The sequence below is a fragment of the Gadus morhua genome, chromosome 14, assembly GCF_902167405.1.
Source record: "Gadus morhua chromosome 14, gadMor3.0, whole genome shotgun sequence".
Taxonomy (NCBI): domain Eukaryota; kingdom Metazoa; phylum Chordata; class Actinopteri; order Gadiformes; family Gadidae; genus Gadus; species Gadus morhua.
Genome location: NC_044061.1, coordinates 14,606,379 through 14,623,878, shown reverse-complemented (window position 1 = coordinate 14,623,878; position 17,500 = coordinate 14,606,379). Strand labels below are relative to the sequence as shown.

Below are 17,500 nucleotides of genomic sequence, written 5' to 3'. Positions count from 1 at the left end.
CAGGCTAGTATAAATAGATCAGGAAGGGGGAAATCCCACACATTCCCCCGGCAAATCGTACCTTGCATCACATGTAGGCATACAGTACAACAGCAATACAACAGGTTAGTCTTAAGATTTTTAATCGAACAATAGATCTCAGTGTACAACTCTGCACAATGCAAACAAGATAAAAAAAAACCTGAAAAGATGTAAAGGTGAGTGAGAAGACAAAACAGATAACACCAGAACGATTGTCTGGTAATGCTAGTCTTCAGTATTCAGTATCTGAAAATATAAGAGTTGTGCTCGAGATTCACTTACATTCACACACACGTAAACAGCAATCAAAGAGATTGGCCGAACATTATGAGCAACCATGCTCCGCACCTCTCACCTGGAATATATTTTATTCTCTTTCAATTGTTATTCTTTTATTTCCTATTTTCTTAACAGTCATTGTCTCAAATCTCATATTTTCTTTAATGATTGTCCTTTTAATGTTTTAAAATGTGTTTACTGCCTGTGTAAAGCACTATGAATAGCCTTGTGTTTGAAGGCTGCTCTTGAACTAAATCTGCCTTCAAACGCCTTAAAACAAGTGTTTATCTTCCTCTCCCTTATTGGTGAGTCTTAGGGGAGTGGCTGACTAAAAGAGACAGAATCTACTTGTCAAGCTTATTAATGGAACTCTGTTAATTGATTGGGTTACAACACAATGACGCAAGAACAGACACACAAGCGCCCAGTAAAAATGCAGATTTGCACCCTAACCAACGCAGTGACACACAATAGCAGCCAGCACCATATCTTAATGTGCTAATTCCTCAGAGACGCTCAGAGATAAGTGTCCTTGTTGTCCTGACAATAGAGTAGAGCAGAAACAGGTGTTTCACAGCTCTGGTTGCCGGGAGCTCTCAACCCGCTCTTCATTACATCCTATTACCACACTCATCTTCATCACAGCCTTTGATTAAAACAGAAAATGCAACCCACTAGCAATGTCTAATCTAAAGATACAATCTCAGTCTCACTTGCCCCTGAGACTAAATATCTAATCCAACTAGAGAAGGAAGGGGAGGAGGGGGATAGAGGAAGAAGAGGAAAAGGAGCCAAGAGGAGGAGAAAGGAGGAGGAGGTGGAGGAAGAAGAAACAGTGAAGCGCAGGGGGGTGGAGAGAAGTGTGAGGAGAAGGTGGAGGAAGTGGAGGTAGGGGGAAGAGGAGGATGAGTAGAAGGTGGAGGATGAAGAGTAGGTGGAGGATGAGGAGAATGTGGAGAAAAGGGAGGTAGGGGGAAGAGAAGAAGGATAGAGGTGGAGGAGAAGGGAGGAGGAGGTTTTGTGTGGGGTGTGGGGAGGGGGGGCTGATTATTATCGCGCTAGCTGGCTGTTCTCTCCCCCTCAATGCCTTCCGTTCCAGATCTTTCCGTCACGGTGTTGCGGCACGGCATAATGTATTATTCCCATGAACATGGTGAATCATACCAGATTAATATCAGGGATATGATCTTATGAATTAATAGTGAGGAAAAAAAACATGTTAGAGAATGTCAATGCAATGTGTTACATGAAACATGTGTATGACTAAGCCATGTGTACTCATCATTATTAATGATGTGTGAATCATTTAGAGCACAGACATATTCTCTATGTTTGTAATTGTAATATATTTAACATCAAATAATGTTAAAGCTTTTTCCAAGTTGCAGTTGGAGCTTGAAGCTTGTGTGGTTTACTCGCTAATGAATGTTTGTGGCCTTTAGGAGACGACCGTACGCCAGCTTTTTTAAGTACCGACTGCCTGGGGGATTCTGTGGACAAACACAATGCTTTCACTCATAGTAATGAACTGAAAACACATCAAAATTAGAAAACGTATGTTTCTAAGCAAAAAAACGATCCCAGTTCCATATTTTTTAAAGAAATCTGCCGGGCTATTGTTTGATGTGACTGCCAGGCTGTTTTTTTATTTATTTTTTACATATATGGACCTCCAATTTTGGTTCATCCCCCCTTAAATTCAAAGTCAACATAAAAATTAGTGGTTTTACGTTTTTATACATAGGGCCTACATTCATACAGTTTTTATGATATATGCTTATTTTAGTAAAGGGTTTTTATGCTACGGTTTAATGATGAGAACATGATGATATTGATAGTGATGCATAGGAAAAACGTCTCTCTCATGGATAAATCTGTCCAGAGAGGTCGCCAGTGTGTACAGTGACAAAGGTCTTAGCTCAGGAGGTAGAGAGGGTTGGCTTGCAACCGGATGATTGCTAGTTCCATCTCCGGCTCCTCCTAGCTGAGTGTAGAGGTGTCCCTGAGCAAGACACCCAACAATAATTGCTCCATGGTTGACTGCGCTGTTGGTGTGTGAATGTATGCATTAACCGTTTTAAGTCGCTTTGGATATAAGCCTCTGCTAAATGCCTCACTTTCTCTTTGGTATTGACTTAATGTATTTATCTCTTCATACCTGTATAGATAAAACTGCATTGAAATACTAAATTGGAATTTAGTATTTCCAGTGATTCCATTGGAATCATGGAAGCGTTATCTCGACAGGTATTTTTGTTTTTATGATGGAAAAGCTTGAATTCTTTAGGAACCTTTTAGAGTTGGTCAATTGGTCAATTTCGGGATTCAGTGGTCTGATATTTCTGTATGGCAGAGCCATCATGCTGTACATTATCCCTTACTTACAATATAATTACCATATACATGTATTTCTTTGCTGCTAAATCCCATTTGGATCTCCATTCCATGAATATAATCAAAATGTTTTAGGTTATAATCGCTAGGCCTCTTCAACATTGGATTTTGTTTTATTTGCATAATTTAAAGGTACAACATGCAAAGTATTGACTCTTTAACACACTCCGCCATGGAAACACCGACTTTAAGGATACACGTATCCAGGTAAAAGATCCGGAAAGGCCTACATTTTATTGGATGGGGTTTCGAGAGAATATGGGGAGGATTATTTTTTTATTTTTAACAAGGCCTGAGCTCTCGGCGACCTGGCCGTCGCCTTGAATGGTTGACTCCGCCGTGAATGTGTGTATGATTGGTTGTAAACGCTTTGGATTAAAACGTCTGCTAAATGGTTTGAATGTAAATGTAAATGGGCTTGCTTGAAATCATACATCTTGCATAATGTGCCTTTTAAATCTATATTCATATGGACAAATTGTTCTGACAAGTAAAGTACCTAAAAAAGGGTATCCCTCCTGGAGTTGGACACCTTACTGGTTGGTTTTCTACATGGACGCCCTCAGAACAGAGTACCCAACAACATTTAAATCTCCTGATCTCCGACCGACCCTACCATAATCTCTCCTGTTCTGTTTCCTCTCAAACAGTCCCAGACGGCTAACTATAAGCTAACAGGGAAAACAAAGACAAACACACGTTCCTGTGTAGACCACCAGCTGATGAGACACTAAGTAAGACAACACACAGAGATCTGTCATCTCATCTTGCTGCTATTAGCACACATTATCTCAAACTGTTTGGTTCGCCTCTTGAGGCGCAAGCTGCATAGTTTGAACTAATGAGATGAATTGGGAATCACTCGCCCAAAGCTAAACTTTAAAGAGCGCGTGTCTGTCTTTGAGGTTTGTGTGTTGGAGTGTGTGTGTGGGGGAAGGACACATGTGTTTGCAAATGTTTATTTCTCTTCAACCAGGCGAATAAAAAACCAGAAGTAAATACAGAAATCCAATTAGACAGGGAAAGAACACCAATTCCGAATGAAAACAAGGAATTAATCACTATTAGTAATAGCATGTTTTTATTTAGTCATTTCATCTTTTTTTTCCAGATAGATCACAATGAACACAGCTTTAGACAATAGCAGTTGAAATAGTCCACACAAAATGAATGTTCCTGCTCTTTTTTTTCACCAGCTGAGCCAGTCAACCCTGACAACCAAGCCATATAGGGCTGGCGAGGAGAAGGAGGAGGGATGGGAGAACCAGAAGAAAACAAACATCAGATGCTTGTTTCAAATAAAAAAGATGGCATTACGGTGTGTTGTTATTGGGCCGGTGAATCCCAGACTGCCTTTCTGACTCCGACAGCGGTTGCATCAACAATGGGAGAATAGGGGAGGAGCATAAGAGAGAAGGGGCATTGGAGGGGAGGGAGGGATGAGAAGGAGGGGAGAGGGAAGGAGAGGAGGACAAGATGGGAGGAAGAGGTGAAGGAGACGGAGGAGGGGGGGACAACAAGCCTCTTTTTTAATCACTTGGTAAAAATCAAGTGTGAAGTGTCCAGAAATACTGCGATCTGGAATACAGCCTGGACCGATCCTCCGGCCTGTAATTACAGAATAATGAGAGAGAGCCTGCATCATGTCTGCTAGCCAGCACACTGCTGACCTCAGCAGGCCGGGGGGCTGTTGACGGACTAGAGGCTGGGTTGGGTTGGGAGGAGGGGAGGATGTGGGAGTCAGATCAAGGGAGGGTGGGGGTAGAAAGAAAGGGAGGAAGAGAGATAGGGGGAGGGAGATGGATAGAGGAGGGGATGTGGACAAGAGGTTGGGCTGGGGAGAGGGAGGGAGGGAGAAAGAGAGGGAGAGGGAGAGGGAGAGAAGAGAGAGAGAGAGAGAGAGAGAGAGGGGGGGGAAATGGGGAGGGATTGAGGGAGAGGGAAGTTGAGTGAAAAAAGAGAGATCAAGGGAGGGAAGGAGACAGAAGAGAACCAGAGAGAGAAGTTGAATACCTTCCACTTCAGGGAAATGGCTCATTGTGTGCTGGGTTGAAACCCAAGGTTTTGGGGTGTCCCTGTACAGTCCAACACCTCTCTGATGATGTACAGATGGACTGATTATGGGGTGGACGGATCGACGAGGGGATGGCTCAGGGTTTGAGGGGATAGATTTGCAGACAGACAAACACACAGAAGGTATGAACACATGAGCCTGCGTTGGCATTGCGATAGGAATCAGCGGTTCCCTCAGCCGTTCCCTCCTCGATGCCTGCTAACTCAAACAACACACGGATAACCTGATGGGACACACGCATGAACCTCCCAGACACCTGACTCACTGTGTGGGTGTGTGTGTGTGTGTGTTGGAGAATGCATCGTCTGGATTGCTGGTTTTTGTGTGTGGGCTTCAAGGTTTCCTGAAGGAGTGTGTGTATATGTAGTTGTGTATGAGTGTAAATATGCAGGTGTGTGTGCGTCTGTCTGTCTGCAGCAATGTGTGTGCGTTTGTGTTTACACGCATGTCCATAGGTGTCTTGTGTATGTGTGTGCTTGTGCATTCAGTTGTGTATGTGTGCGTGTGAGTATGTGGGTGAATGTATCGAGGTATATGGGTGTGTCTGTGTCGGGTATGTGTGGCTGGCAGCTCTCTGTGAGTGTCTATGCGCGTACAGGGACGTACGTTCTCTTTCATTACGTGTTGCTGTCTGCCAGCAGAATGTCAAGCGCCTCACGTCTCCGGCTGTTGGAGAGACAGCAGAGGAAAAAAAAAAAAAATCTAATTTCGAAATGAACACAAACATGTTATTCTGCGGCTGGTTCGGCCCCCAGCTTCTCTAAAGCATACCCTGACGCCACACACAGAGCCCACACCAGCCAGCCAGCCAGTCAGGGAGGAGGACGCAAAATAAACTGTTTCTTCCCGTCTCCAGAGCCGGGACGGAGGGAAATAGTGGTGAAAATAGTAAAATGGCGTGAGGCGAGGAAGAAGACTGAGAGGACAGAGTTGCCGTGCTGTGTGCTATTAAAGCACAGGGTTTAGAAAGCCTGTCTGCTGTCTATCTATGGCTGCATGGCTCCGTGTACAGAACACAGAGCGGTTGATTCAGTTGCTGTGAAGTCCCCCTTCTACCCTGCCTTTATTATCCAAAGTATCCCGGCGTTCGAGCGTCTGTCGAAAGCACGTCGTTTCAGGCGCACGGATGAGAGAGTAGGCAGGATATGAGAGCTGCACTATGAGATGTGTTTTAGTCGAGAATGTGAGGTTTATGTTTCCCCTACGGCCAACCCCCCCCCAACGCACAGAATCAATACACCGGCAACCACCGACAAGTGGATGGCGCCACTCTGGGCTGATATTTCACTTTCCAAGGCCCATATGGACTTATATACGGTATGCACATATATATATATATATATGAATACACATATAGTATATCTTACATCCCATGGATACACCTACATTATTATCCGTGAAGGTAAGACAAATCACCTTATTGTTGTTTCAGAGGGCGGCCCGAAAAATGTGTCAGAATATTAAAAATAAATATTTATATTGAGCTCAACAAAGTGAGAGAATGTGTGGAATCATGATTCACAGAAACGGTTTACCAAAACAGATTCCAGAGTTATTTTTGTGTCAAATCTCTCCGGAAAGTCAGGAGTTTTAAACGTTGTGAAGGATATACATACATAGACAACATGGACACCTGTTTCGTTTTTTTGTTTTGTCAGGAATATAAAATGCACATTGTGGCAGACCAGGGCTTTGAAAGCGTTCACAAGCTCCACAGACACAACAAGCTCTCTGCACACACGGTAAGGCAGTGGTACGTTTCTCCTCCTTTTCTTTATGTGTGGAAACAAAGGAAAATAAACACAAAACACACACAGTACTGGTAGTAGTCGTCATTAAAGAAAGATAGCTGCCCGGTAAAACCCTGCTCCGTAGAAAATACTTGAAGAAGTGTTGTTGTGGTGGCCGTTGCTGTCTTTGTCCTCGTTAGTTGGGGTGTGTTCTGGGAGAGCAGATTAAGGATTGAACAGCGACTGTGTTTTTGGACTTGCAGGTTTTCAGGTTTTGAGCATTATAGCCCGCGACAGGCAGAGGAGAAGGAGGAAGGGAGTAGGAAGGGGGGAAACTGCCAGGAACCCGAACTAAAGCAAACTCACAGAGTTCGACGGCTACTAAGGCAACCTTTGCCAAAATACAATATAAGCCAATGTATATTGCAACACAACTATATATTAATTTAATAAAATACACAATATAGCTTTTGTACACATCACGATTTGGCTCAAATGCACAGAAATTGCAGTAAAATCAATAAAAATATGTCTTTTTTTTTATGTAAACACATTTAGATTGGAACATTTACACACTGAATGATTATATGCTTTGTGATAATGTGAAGGGACATTTTTTCATATTCAGGTGTTTTTCGATGGCAGTGTCCTTCGCAATGTACAATAAATAACCATTCACCTCCAGGACACGCTCCGATTGATCCTCTTACTTTTTTTCCTTAGCAAAATGTATAAATATGTTGCTATAATCTTGACGCTATACATGAAATCATACATATATTAATCTAAATGATCATATAGATATGTGTTTTCACAGTTGAGGAGGAAAAATGTCCCTTTTTATACAAGATTGTGAAAGCCTATAGGCTGAGTCAGACACATGAACCGTCACTGCGCACGATGAATCAGTAGAAAGGTAGAGACTGAGAGAGCAAGAGATTGATAAAGAGATTGGTTTAAGAGATGGGTAGAGAGAACAGTAGAGAGATCAGTAGAGAGACAGGTAGAGATATCGGTAGAAACATCTGTAAAGATATCTGCAGAGAGATCAGTAGAGAGATTGGTAGCAATAGGTAGGGAGATCGGTACAGAGATCGGTAGAAAGAGCAGCAGTGAGATTAGTGGAGAGATTGGTGGTGAACGGCTGAAGACAATCACACACATGACGAGCTGGGGGTGTGGCTCTGCCTGCATTAGAACATGTGTATTTGTGTAGTGCATGTGTGTAAGTACGTGTTCATGTGTGTTTAAGTGTATGTGTATGCGTGTGTCTGTGTGCGTGTGCATGTTTATGTTTATCAGTATATGTAACTGTCAGAGTATTTGTGTGAACAGCTACACAACTTTGTGTGCATGTGTCTGCGCATATAAGTGTGTGTATCTTTGTTTGTGTGCACAGCTATACCAGAGTGTATAAATAGCGAGCGTGGACAACAGCACAAGGATATAAATGAGTGAAAGATGGTTTTACACAGAATATTATTCTCCTCTTCAGTCCTTCAGTCCCTTCATCCTCTTATCCCTGACAAGAACTCCCCTAGAAGAACCAATTTTTTTTTTCTTTCTGATACAATAGCTTTAACACGTTAAACACCAATATTACAGTCCCAGATGCGCGTGTCTTTAGCGTGTGTGTCGACTACGTCCCTCCACCGATTGTCAGGTTTGACCGTAAAGGGTCATAGTCCCTCGAGGCTGCTGGCTGAAAACACTTCCACAATTCCAACGACGCACGCACACACACACACACACACACACACACACACACACGTGTGGATATGAGCGCTTTACAGGAGACGATGGAACAACACACAGATGAATGTTGGCGGGCACTTAGATAAAAGCTGGGCGGTTGCGGAAGCATAATCCTCCCGTGTTAAAGAATCCAAAAAAATAGTTTAGAAAGTCATCAGCATTGTTCGCAGTTATCTGTTCGTGTTGTTGGTTTGGAGTTCGCACTTCCAACCTTTGTGCAACAAAATTCACAATATCAACATAAGCTTGTTGTCCAATCACCTCCCGCTCAGAACCAGAACATCAGGAGTCAACTTAACGCCAAACATCCCGGCATCTTTTGGCAAGAGATTCCACATTTATTTACTCACGCCTCCCCCCCCCCCCCCCCCCCCCCCCTATGTGTGGCGGGCCGGGCCGTGGTGTCACTTCCTGAGCATACCCCCGGCCTCACCGCCTCTGCAGTCCTGCAGCAGCTGGTCTATGTCCCGGGCCGTCGGCTCAGGGTCCGCGGGGTCGCGACCCCTCTCTGGCTCCGCCCCCTGGCTGATCCGAGACCGGGCCTCGGCGAGCACCTTGGCCACGGGGTCGCAGGACGGGGGGTAGGCTCCCTGGTCCCGCGCCGGCTTAGCGGGGGACAGGTTCTGGCCGTCGGGGGGGCCGTAGTGGCCGGAGGAGCAGGGGGGCGGGGCTGGCTTGCCCTCCGCCCCGTCCGCCGGGCTCTTGACGATGGCGCAGGAGGGGGAGGCGGTGGAGGAGGAGGAGCAGCCCTTGGTGGGGCTCCCCGGGGCGGAGGAGGACTCCTGCAGGAGGGGGCTGAGGGCCCGCTTGGCCTTCAGGTAGGGCTTGACGTTGGCCACCAGGATGGTGTGGTCGCGCCGCTCCTTGCCGAAGGTGCAGAAGGTCTTCTTGCCGTTGGGGTTGACCGTCTCGTAGGAGTCGGCCTCGGGCGCCGCCTCCATCCCCGCTGGGACAAACACGTTAGTGCGGTAGTCGCCTCCCTCGGCCTGCGGACCCCCCGCTGGGAACTGGGGCATCCAGCAGCGGTCCGAGTGACCTAGCACCCGGCACTCCTCCGTACAATTCACACAGTCCTCGTCTGCTGGGAGAGAGAGGGGAGAGAGGGGAGAGAGAGACAATTACCCATTAGTGTTGGATTGACGAAAGTCAGTGCAATGTTAACACAATCATCCTACACAGCCTCAGTTGAGTGCTTTTGATTGTTTATTTTCAGTTTTTGAAATTGCTGTGTTTATGAATAATGTATATATATATATATATATATATATATATATACATAGGTAAAAAAACAAAAAACGGTAGGCTAAAAGGTTGTTGACACCTTCCTGTCAATGAAGCTTCTTGAATCCAAATTTAAATTTGCATCACAGAAAGTGAGAAGGTTGCCAGAAAGAGAACGACCGAGAGAGAGAGAGAGAGAGAGAGAGAGAGAGAGAGAGAGAGAGAGAGAGGGGTAGAATGGGAACGTGCCAAAGGGAGCATGACAGAGGGTATGAGAAGAGAGAGGCTGGTAGAGGAGTTGGTGCCAGGAGGTGAGGAGTGACTTATGGGGATGTGTCATGCTGTTCAAAGAGATATAAAGAGATACAAAGGTACATGAAGAAATACAAAGAGATACAAAGAGATATCAAGAGATACAAAGAGATATAAAGAGACGTAATGTGATATAAAGAGATGTGCTGTGATATAAAGAGTTAAAGTGATACGATGTATAAAAACTTTAGATCAAAAGAGATACAGAGACTCAGAGAGTGAAGTGGAGTGGAGCAGAGATCCCGTGAACGCAATATGAGCTGCACTCACACACACACACACACACACACACACACACACACACACACACACACACACACACACACACACACACACACACACACACACACACACACACACACACACAAAGGCACAGGTGGTGAACAGCTTTGGACACAGACGTGTGGCCCTAGGTATGTGTGTGCTTGTATGTGTGACTGTACCTCATGTTGCAATCTGTGTGTGTGATTGTGTGAGTTTCGCAGTTCTGATCAGGGCGACTATAGTAGCTTTATGAATTCATGTGAGGAAGCTTTGAAGCTTTCGAAGAGAGAAAGAGAGAGATAGATATAGAGAGAGAGAGATAGAGAGAGATAGACAGAGCGAAAGGGGGAATAAGACGAAGAGAGAGACAATGAGAGAGACATAGACAAAGAGCGAAAGAGAGACGGAGAGAAAGACAAAGAGAGAGAGAGAGAGAGAGAGAGAGAGAGAGAGAGAGAGAGAGAGAGAGAGATAGATACCCCCCCCTCTTTGTTTTTCATGTGTGCGCATATGTCTGGGTGTGTGTTGATTTTGTGTTAATCCGTGTTGATTTGTGTTCGTCTTTGTGTGTTTATTTGTGCATGTTTATGCATTTGTGCCTGTGTGTGTGTATTCATGCATACATGCACACATGTGTGTATGCTTTTCTTTGATCTCCTGCAGGGATGAGCTGATTACAGCGTGTGTGTGGGCATCTGTGCATGTGTCCGTGCGTGTCTGTGGGCATGTGTGCATGCCTGTGTGTGTGTGTGTATCTGTGTGTGCGCATGCGTATGTGTGTGCTTGTGTATGTGCGTTTGTATGTGTGTGTATATATGCATGCATGCTCTAGTGGGTATGTATGTGTGTGTGTGTGTGTGTGTGTGTGTGTGTGTGTGTGTGTGTGTGTGTGTGTGTGTGTGTGTGTGTGTGGAACGGAGCATACAGACGGTGGAGATCTGGAGCCAACAACATAATTCAGCGTTTGTGTTTCCCTGCAACGCTCCTCCTTCACATGCCAGGTGGGGCTCCGCCCGGAGACAGATGATGCCTCCTGCTTTATGGGCTCCACGTGGGGTTCTGCACTATACACACTGACGTACATCGACACCTTCAAACAACCTTCTAACCCACGCTGCCATGCACAGGCCTTTGGTTTATCAAGAACGCCTTCACGCACACAACTCACTCACTTATCTGGGTAATAGCTATTTTTCTACTTTATAGCTCGAGCACATTGGAGCTTGTTAGTTCTATTAGTAAAGAGATATATTTGACCTTGTACTCTGTGTCAATATAATATGCAGTTATTCATTTACATCCCGTGCAAATGTTTAAGTTGTTTCAATATAGATAAATTGGGTAAATATATATATTTACCTTTTTTTCGATTGCATACATTTTTCTATAATGCTGGGTAAACGCTGCCTTCCGACTCTGATCAGCAAAGCCAGAATCTTGATGATTCTAGCGATTATTTTTGCCTGATTATCGTGTGGTTTTTTCGAAATCGCAATTAGTAAACATGTTACATTTTTATTATCCGATATCCTGTAGTGTGAGGGGAGCCCAGACAAAAGCAGAGGACGCAGGCAATTGATTGTCACTTGGGAAAGCCATAGCCAATCGGGAGCCACGCTGACTTAACGTAATACCAACAATTCATCAGGCTATCATAACAGAAGCCATGGCACTAAAAGCAAAAGTACTTACCGAAATGGAGGAACAGCTTATACCACTGAACATTTTCAGAAAAAAACGTCATGATTTGTATTGCGAGAGGTTGCCGAGATTTGTGAAATGGTATTGGTTAGTGTGCAGTATCCTGTGATGGCAAAATCGTTTCATTCCACAGACTGAACAACTAAAAAGTGTTAAATGTATCTTAATCTATCATTAGGTGTGGGGACTCTCAAGATTTCTGAATTTGAAAAAAATCACACTAGAAAGTAGAAAATATCTTCTAGTGTGTACCCAGCAATACCTTTCCCATCTGGGATAAATAAGGCATATCTGAGCTTATTTGATATGGTATGTTGCATTCGTAAAATATACAGCATCTGGTATCGCATTAGTATAATATACCACATCTGGCTATATTAGAGTCTTATTAGAAGTCATTTTAGAATAGACCGTTGCATTGCATTGAGGTTGTGTGTGTACCCTTACAACGTTGCTCAAATCTCTAGCCAAATGGATATCATTTGTGTACTGTGATTACTGGGGGTATTTCCCTGTAGTTTTCCGCACTACACCCCAGCCCAGGACTCATTTGTCTACGTTAATATTGCTTCATGGTGACAGGAGACGACGCAGATTGAAGCCGTCGTGCTGTCAGAAGCCATCCGCCTGCTTCCATCGCTCGGTTTGTAATGATCGACGGATGACACCTGACATCTCTATAGGCTATCACACACGCACATCCGCGCACACACACACCCGTGCACACACTCAAACACACACGCCACGCCAACGGTGTCTTGAATCCTGCTTTTACATTACTGTTGCAACCAATTGAATAGACACATTTACAGAGGAAAGCTTGGAATAGATGTTGTGGATCCCAATAACAGTGAGACACAGAAAGAATAAAAGAAAAGCAAAGGAGAGAGCCAAGACGAAGAGAAGAAAGACAAAAGAAAGACATGGAGTTAAATACGTTGTTCTAGTTCCCCTTTAGCAGCAATGCCAACCAACAGTTCATTACACATACACACATACACATATAAGTAAGATGAATCCATTGATGCTTTGCCAAATTCCCAATACATAATATGTACGTAGGTGCGCTACTTCTTAAGTTACGAGCAGATAACGTGCCCGACTGCCCGTCATATATCCTATATGAGAAGCATGAGAATGATAACAATACAGAGTTTCATCTCTACTTACAGTCAAAATACTTCAATGTCAAGATATCTCTGCAATCACAAAACAATCCACATTCCTTCTTCCAAGAAGAACCAGGAGGAATGCATAACATTTTGAACCCACATGTTTTCTACAGACGCTGGTGTCAGTGTGTGTATTTGTGGGTGTTTCCGCATAGAAAGGTTAAGTAATTCATACACAATAAGAAATAGCGAACCATAAGTGATTATTACCATAATCTATAGGTAGTCTTTCACAGACTGTTTCCACACACTTTGAATAGCTGGCACGCACACGTGGTGCATCTGTGTGTGAGCGGTCAGAGTCTGTGCGTGTGTATTGTGAGTGTTACATCGGGGAGGAGAGAGGAGGGTGATATGTTGTTGTGATGGGGTTGACCCAGTGGAGGAGGAGGAGGTGAGGAGATGGGGCTCTTGCTTGAGTGTGTTTAGTGGGGGAGTTGTGTGCATAGCCCCCCCACCCCCCTCTCCCACTAAGCCTGCAGGAGGAGCTTAACACTCCACACATAATGAATAACACTGAAGAGCCACTGGTGACATTCCCAAGTTAGGGAGGAGGAGGAGGACATGGAGAAGGAGGTGGTCAGCTAGGGGGGACTCACCCGTACCACCCCCCACCCAAAACCACAACACACTTGAGTAGATAGAAGAGAGCGAGAACTATCTGGAGAGAGACAGAGAGAGAGAGAGAGAGAGAGAGAGCTAGAGAGAGAGAGAGAGAGAGAGAGAGAGAGAGAGAGAGAGAGAGAGAGAGAGAGAGAGAGAGAGAGAGAGAAGGAGTGGTTGGGCGAGAGAGAGCTCAAGATTAAGAGAATGTAAGAGGGGTACGGAGAGAAGTGAAGATACAGAGAGGTGTAGATAGAGTGAGGGATGGATGGAAAGTGTGCGGTAGAGATAGAGTGAGATATGATTCAATCCAACACATACTAGTAGTGTAAAGATATGTGTCTGCTGTTTGCTCAAGTTGAGTTTTGTGTAAAACTATTAAATAAGCAGCATATATGTGTGTGTGTGTGTGTGTGTGTGTGTGTGTGTGTGTGTGTGTGTGTGTGTGTGTGTGTGTGTGTGTGTGTGTGTGTGTGTGTGTGTATGAGGGTCTGTGTGTATGTGCGTGGAAATAAAACGTAAACACGTACACAAAGTATCCAGGACACTGAATTACACCGATCCATCAGCAAGTCGATAACTATAGATCCTGCCAGAATGTCACTGTTCTCACACACAAACATGTACACAGTGACTTGCAAAAACACTCACAGACTGACTGGACAGACAATCACTTATACACCAACGATAGAAATGAACACACACACACAAACACACACACACACACTCAGACACTGATAAGCATAAACACACACAAACACAGGCCCCGATTTGCATGTCAGACATAAACATTGAGGTGGGACCTGATGCCCACCATGTTGGTGAGGTGATTGCTCCATTCAAAGGATGCATATTAAAACATTAATAATCCACAAAGGCAGGAAATCTCACATAGATTATTCATGTTCAACCTTGGGCTGCTTTCCTCCTCTTGTCCTACCTCTCTTCTCTCCTGCTCTTCTCCTCCACAGCCAACTCTATGAATATAACTCTCAAACATTACTCTCTCTTAGTCTCTCCCTCATGTTCTTTGTCATCCTCCCTTAAGCACTCATTCAATTTGATTTGAATGGCTGTCTCTCTGTACCAAAAATGTCAAGTTCTATATCTTTCTCTACTGCTCCATCAATTAAATTCAATTCAAAGGAGTGGCGATGAAAACATGCATCTACATTACCAATTCACAAAAGTAAACCATTTTACGTTTTTTTAATTAAAAACCTGTCTCCTAGCCAGCAGGGGTGTCTCCTAGCCAGCAGGGGTGTCTCCTAGCCAGCAGGGGTGTCTCCTAGCCAGCAGGGGTGTCTCCTAGATAGCAGGGGTGTCTCCTAGCTAGAAGGGGTGTTTCCTAGCCAGCAGGGGTGTCTCCTAGCTAGTAAGGGTGTATCCTAGCCAGCAGGGGTGTCTCCTAGCTAAAAATTGATCGCTGGAATCGACGGCGTGATATTAGCTAATGTGATGTGTCTATTGTACACGGTCTCATTCAGAGTCTGTAATCCAATCAGACACACTGCTCTGTATTGGTCACACAATGCAAAGACACACATTAATCATTCGCACCACACAGGAAATGTCACTTTAGCTGAAATTGTGTGTTACAGCTTAAACTGTAGATATGTTACTTTGACAGACTGTTGGTGCTTCTATACACATAGCACATGTGCGTGCATTTAAAGTACATCTCCTATGTTAACAACAAAATAAACATTTTAGTGGCGACTGTCACCGGCTTTCGACTCAAAGCATAAAGGTTCTGGGTTTGAGCCCCGATGTCCACAGTAATTGTAATCATCCTTGAGAAAGAAGCTCAATATTTACAACTAACTGCTCCCTAATGAAAGGTGCCTGAATTCACTGAATGTGGCTTTGGAAAAAAGTGTCTGCTAAATGACAAAAAAAAAGAAAATTGTAATGGTAAAATGAATGCGATCAGAAACACACAAGCTGCATGATAGCTTCCTAACTTTAGTCATAGCATCAGGAGCGGATGTCTTTAAAACGACATCAACCTACTTTTCCTCCTTAAGGATATCAGTTATAGGATCATGGGGAGTGACGTGAGACATGTAGCCTGGGATTCCTTGTGATCTGCTCGACGGCTAAACTCAGACTAAGGATCGCATCTCTAAACAGGAGCCACACAATCTAATAAACAAAGTGACAGCCTTTCATCCCCAGAATGTTGAGACATGAAGAGAGTTGGTGAGGGGGGAACTGTACTGTTGAGTTTACTCTGCAAAAGCCAAGATAGATATATATATACACACACCAAAGCAATATGCAATAAAACCTCTGCTCCTTAATGCTCTTCCCTTCCTTGGAAAGAATTGTCTCTTAAAAGACTCAGTAGTATAGCAAAGTAAAGTATTAGAGAAAATGGGAATTTATGGGTATTAATCATTTGTTTCCAAGACTCCCTCAGACACATGAATATAATTACCACTGAGTGAACCGTTGGTGTGGATGTTAGTGTTGTATAGTGCTGTTGTTTACTTTGTTTTCTCTGGAAACTGGCGAGGCGTTTCCTCATGCATTGAGTAAAGAGGTGCAGGGTTGGCTTCATGTGTAGAGCGTCCGGGACTGCAGGGGGAGTGGTCAGATAAAGTGTGCTTTGCATAAGGAAGCTCTGCTGATGTTTGCACACTTGGCCTCGTCCCTGATGGAAACAGGATATCTGTTAGACGAGGTGATGGATAAAATCTTTAATTACCTCGGAGCTGCGGTGTTTGGCTGCGTGTTTTCTCTGAAGAGATGAGAGAGATGCGTCTGGGTGATGGACCGGGTCATAACGCTACAATTCACCGCTCTATTGCAATACTACACGCATGTACTGCAATGCTAGGCTCATATATTGCAATGCTACGCAGATTTATCGCAATAGTACTATGATGTATAACTATACTGTGCTTCTGTATCATAATACTACATTGCACTATTGCAAAACTATTCAGATGTATTGCAATGCTACTTTTATTTATTTCAATACTAAACTTCTGACAATACTTGCTTTAGTGTTTGTTCCACGGTCTTTTGGAATCTACTATTATCTAAAAAATGAACTATCTTGTTTGAATACATTAGTGGTGTCTTGTGTTTTCAAACCTCTGACAGAAGAAGAAACAACTTCAGCTTAACTGTTGTACCCGGTGTGATAAAAGGTTCTATTTTGAAGGGACATGAATCTGAAAAGCTTGCTATAAGTGCTGCACCAAGACAATTACAGACAACTTCCGGAATCAACTAATGAAGCTAAAACAAAATAGATTTTTTCTGCAAAAAATACAAATGGTTTCCATCTTCCTGACCCTGTGTCCGACTTCCTTCCTCTGAAGACAATTGGTTGTGTGTGTGTGTGTGTGTGTTTCCATAATATTCTGAGATTTCTGTGTTCTGACTTGACTAATGATGTGTTCTACTCCAGCGTTATAAACGCAATGCTAAGAGTCAAGCTTTAAGTTGTGAATATTACAACTTTTATTTTTTAAAAGCATACTGGCTCACTTTGCGTCCATATATTTTCACATAGGTGTGCATATAATTACGTGGAGAAAAGCACAAACATGGACCCCTGCCCCCCTAATAACCTGAGAGAAAAATGAGTTAAAAGGAATCCTGAGAGCAGCCTATCTTTAAGGCCACAGCATTATATCGGCATAAAGAGCGATAAAGAGAGACATACAAAAATAGATCAGACTGTCCTCACCTACTGTCTACCTACAGAATCTTGGGTGAAGAAGGCCCTGTTGAGCCCAGCCGTAAACACTATTGTCCAACCCAGGCTGGCCAGTACCACCAGACTCTTCACCTTTAGCTCTGAGGCCCTGCAAGATTATGCGCAGAGCCCTCGGCTGTACTCTTTAAACGCAACACAACTGTGGGGCCGAACACAGCTCCAGCAGCACAATAAAGTCCTCTCTGGTGGAGGTGGCGGGCCTGATGCTGTGGTTCGGGCCAATTACCTCTGTGTGAATGCC

The 17,500-nt window shown here is 44.0% G+C and overlaps 1 protein-coding gene across 3 annotated transcripts in view; it reads right to left on the bottom strand.

The window, feature by feature from the left end:
- Positions 1 to 8,609: 8,609 nt before the first annotated feature.
- Positions 8,610 to 17,500, bottom strand: part of pcdh17 (protocadherin 17) — a 65,026-nt gene continuing 56,135 nt past the window's right edge. For all 3 annotated transcript variants that reach the window (XM_030377246.1, XM_030377247.1, XM_030377248.1), the window contains one exon: positions 8,610 to 9,331. In XM_030377246.1, coding sequence (XP_030233106.1) covers positions 8,658 to 9,331 — 674 coding nt within the window. In that variant the 3' untranslated portion in view covers positions 8,610 to 8,657. The remainder of the gene's footprint in view (positions 9,332 to 17,500) is intronic.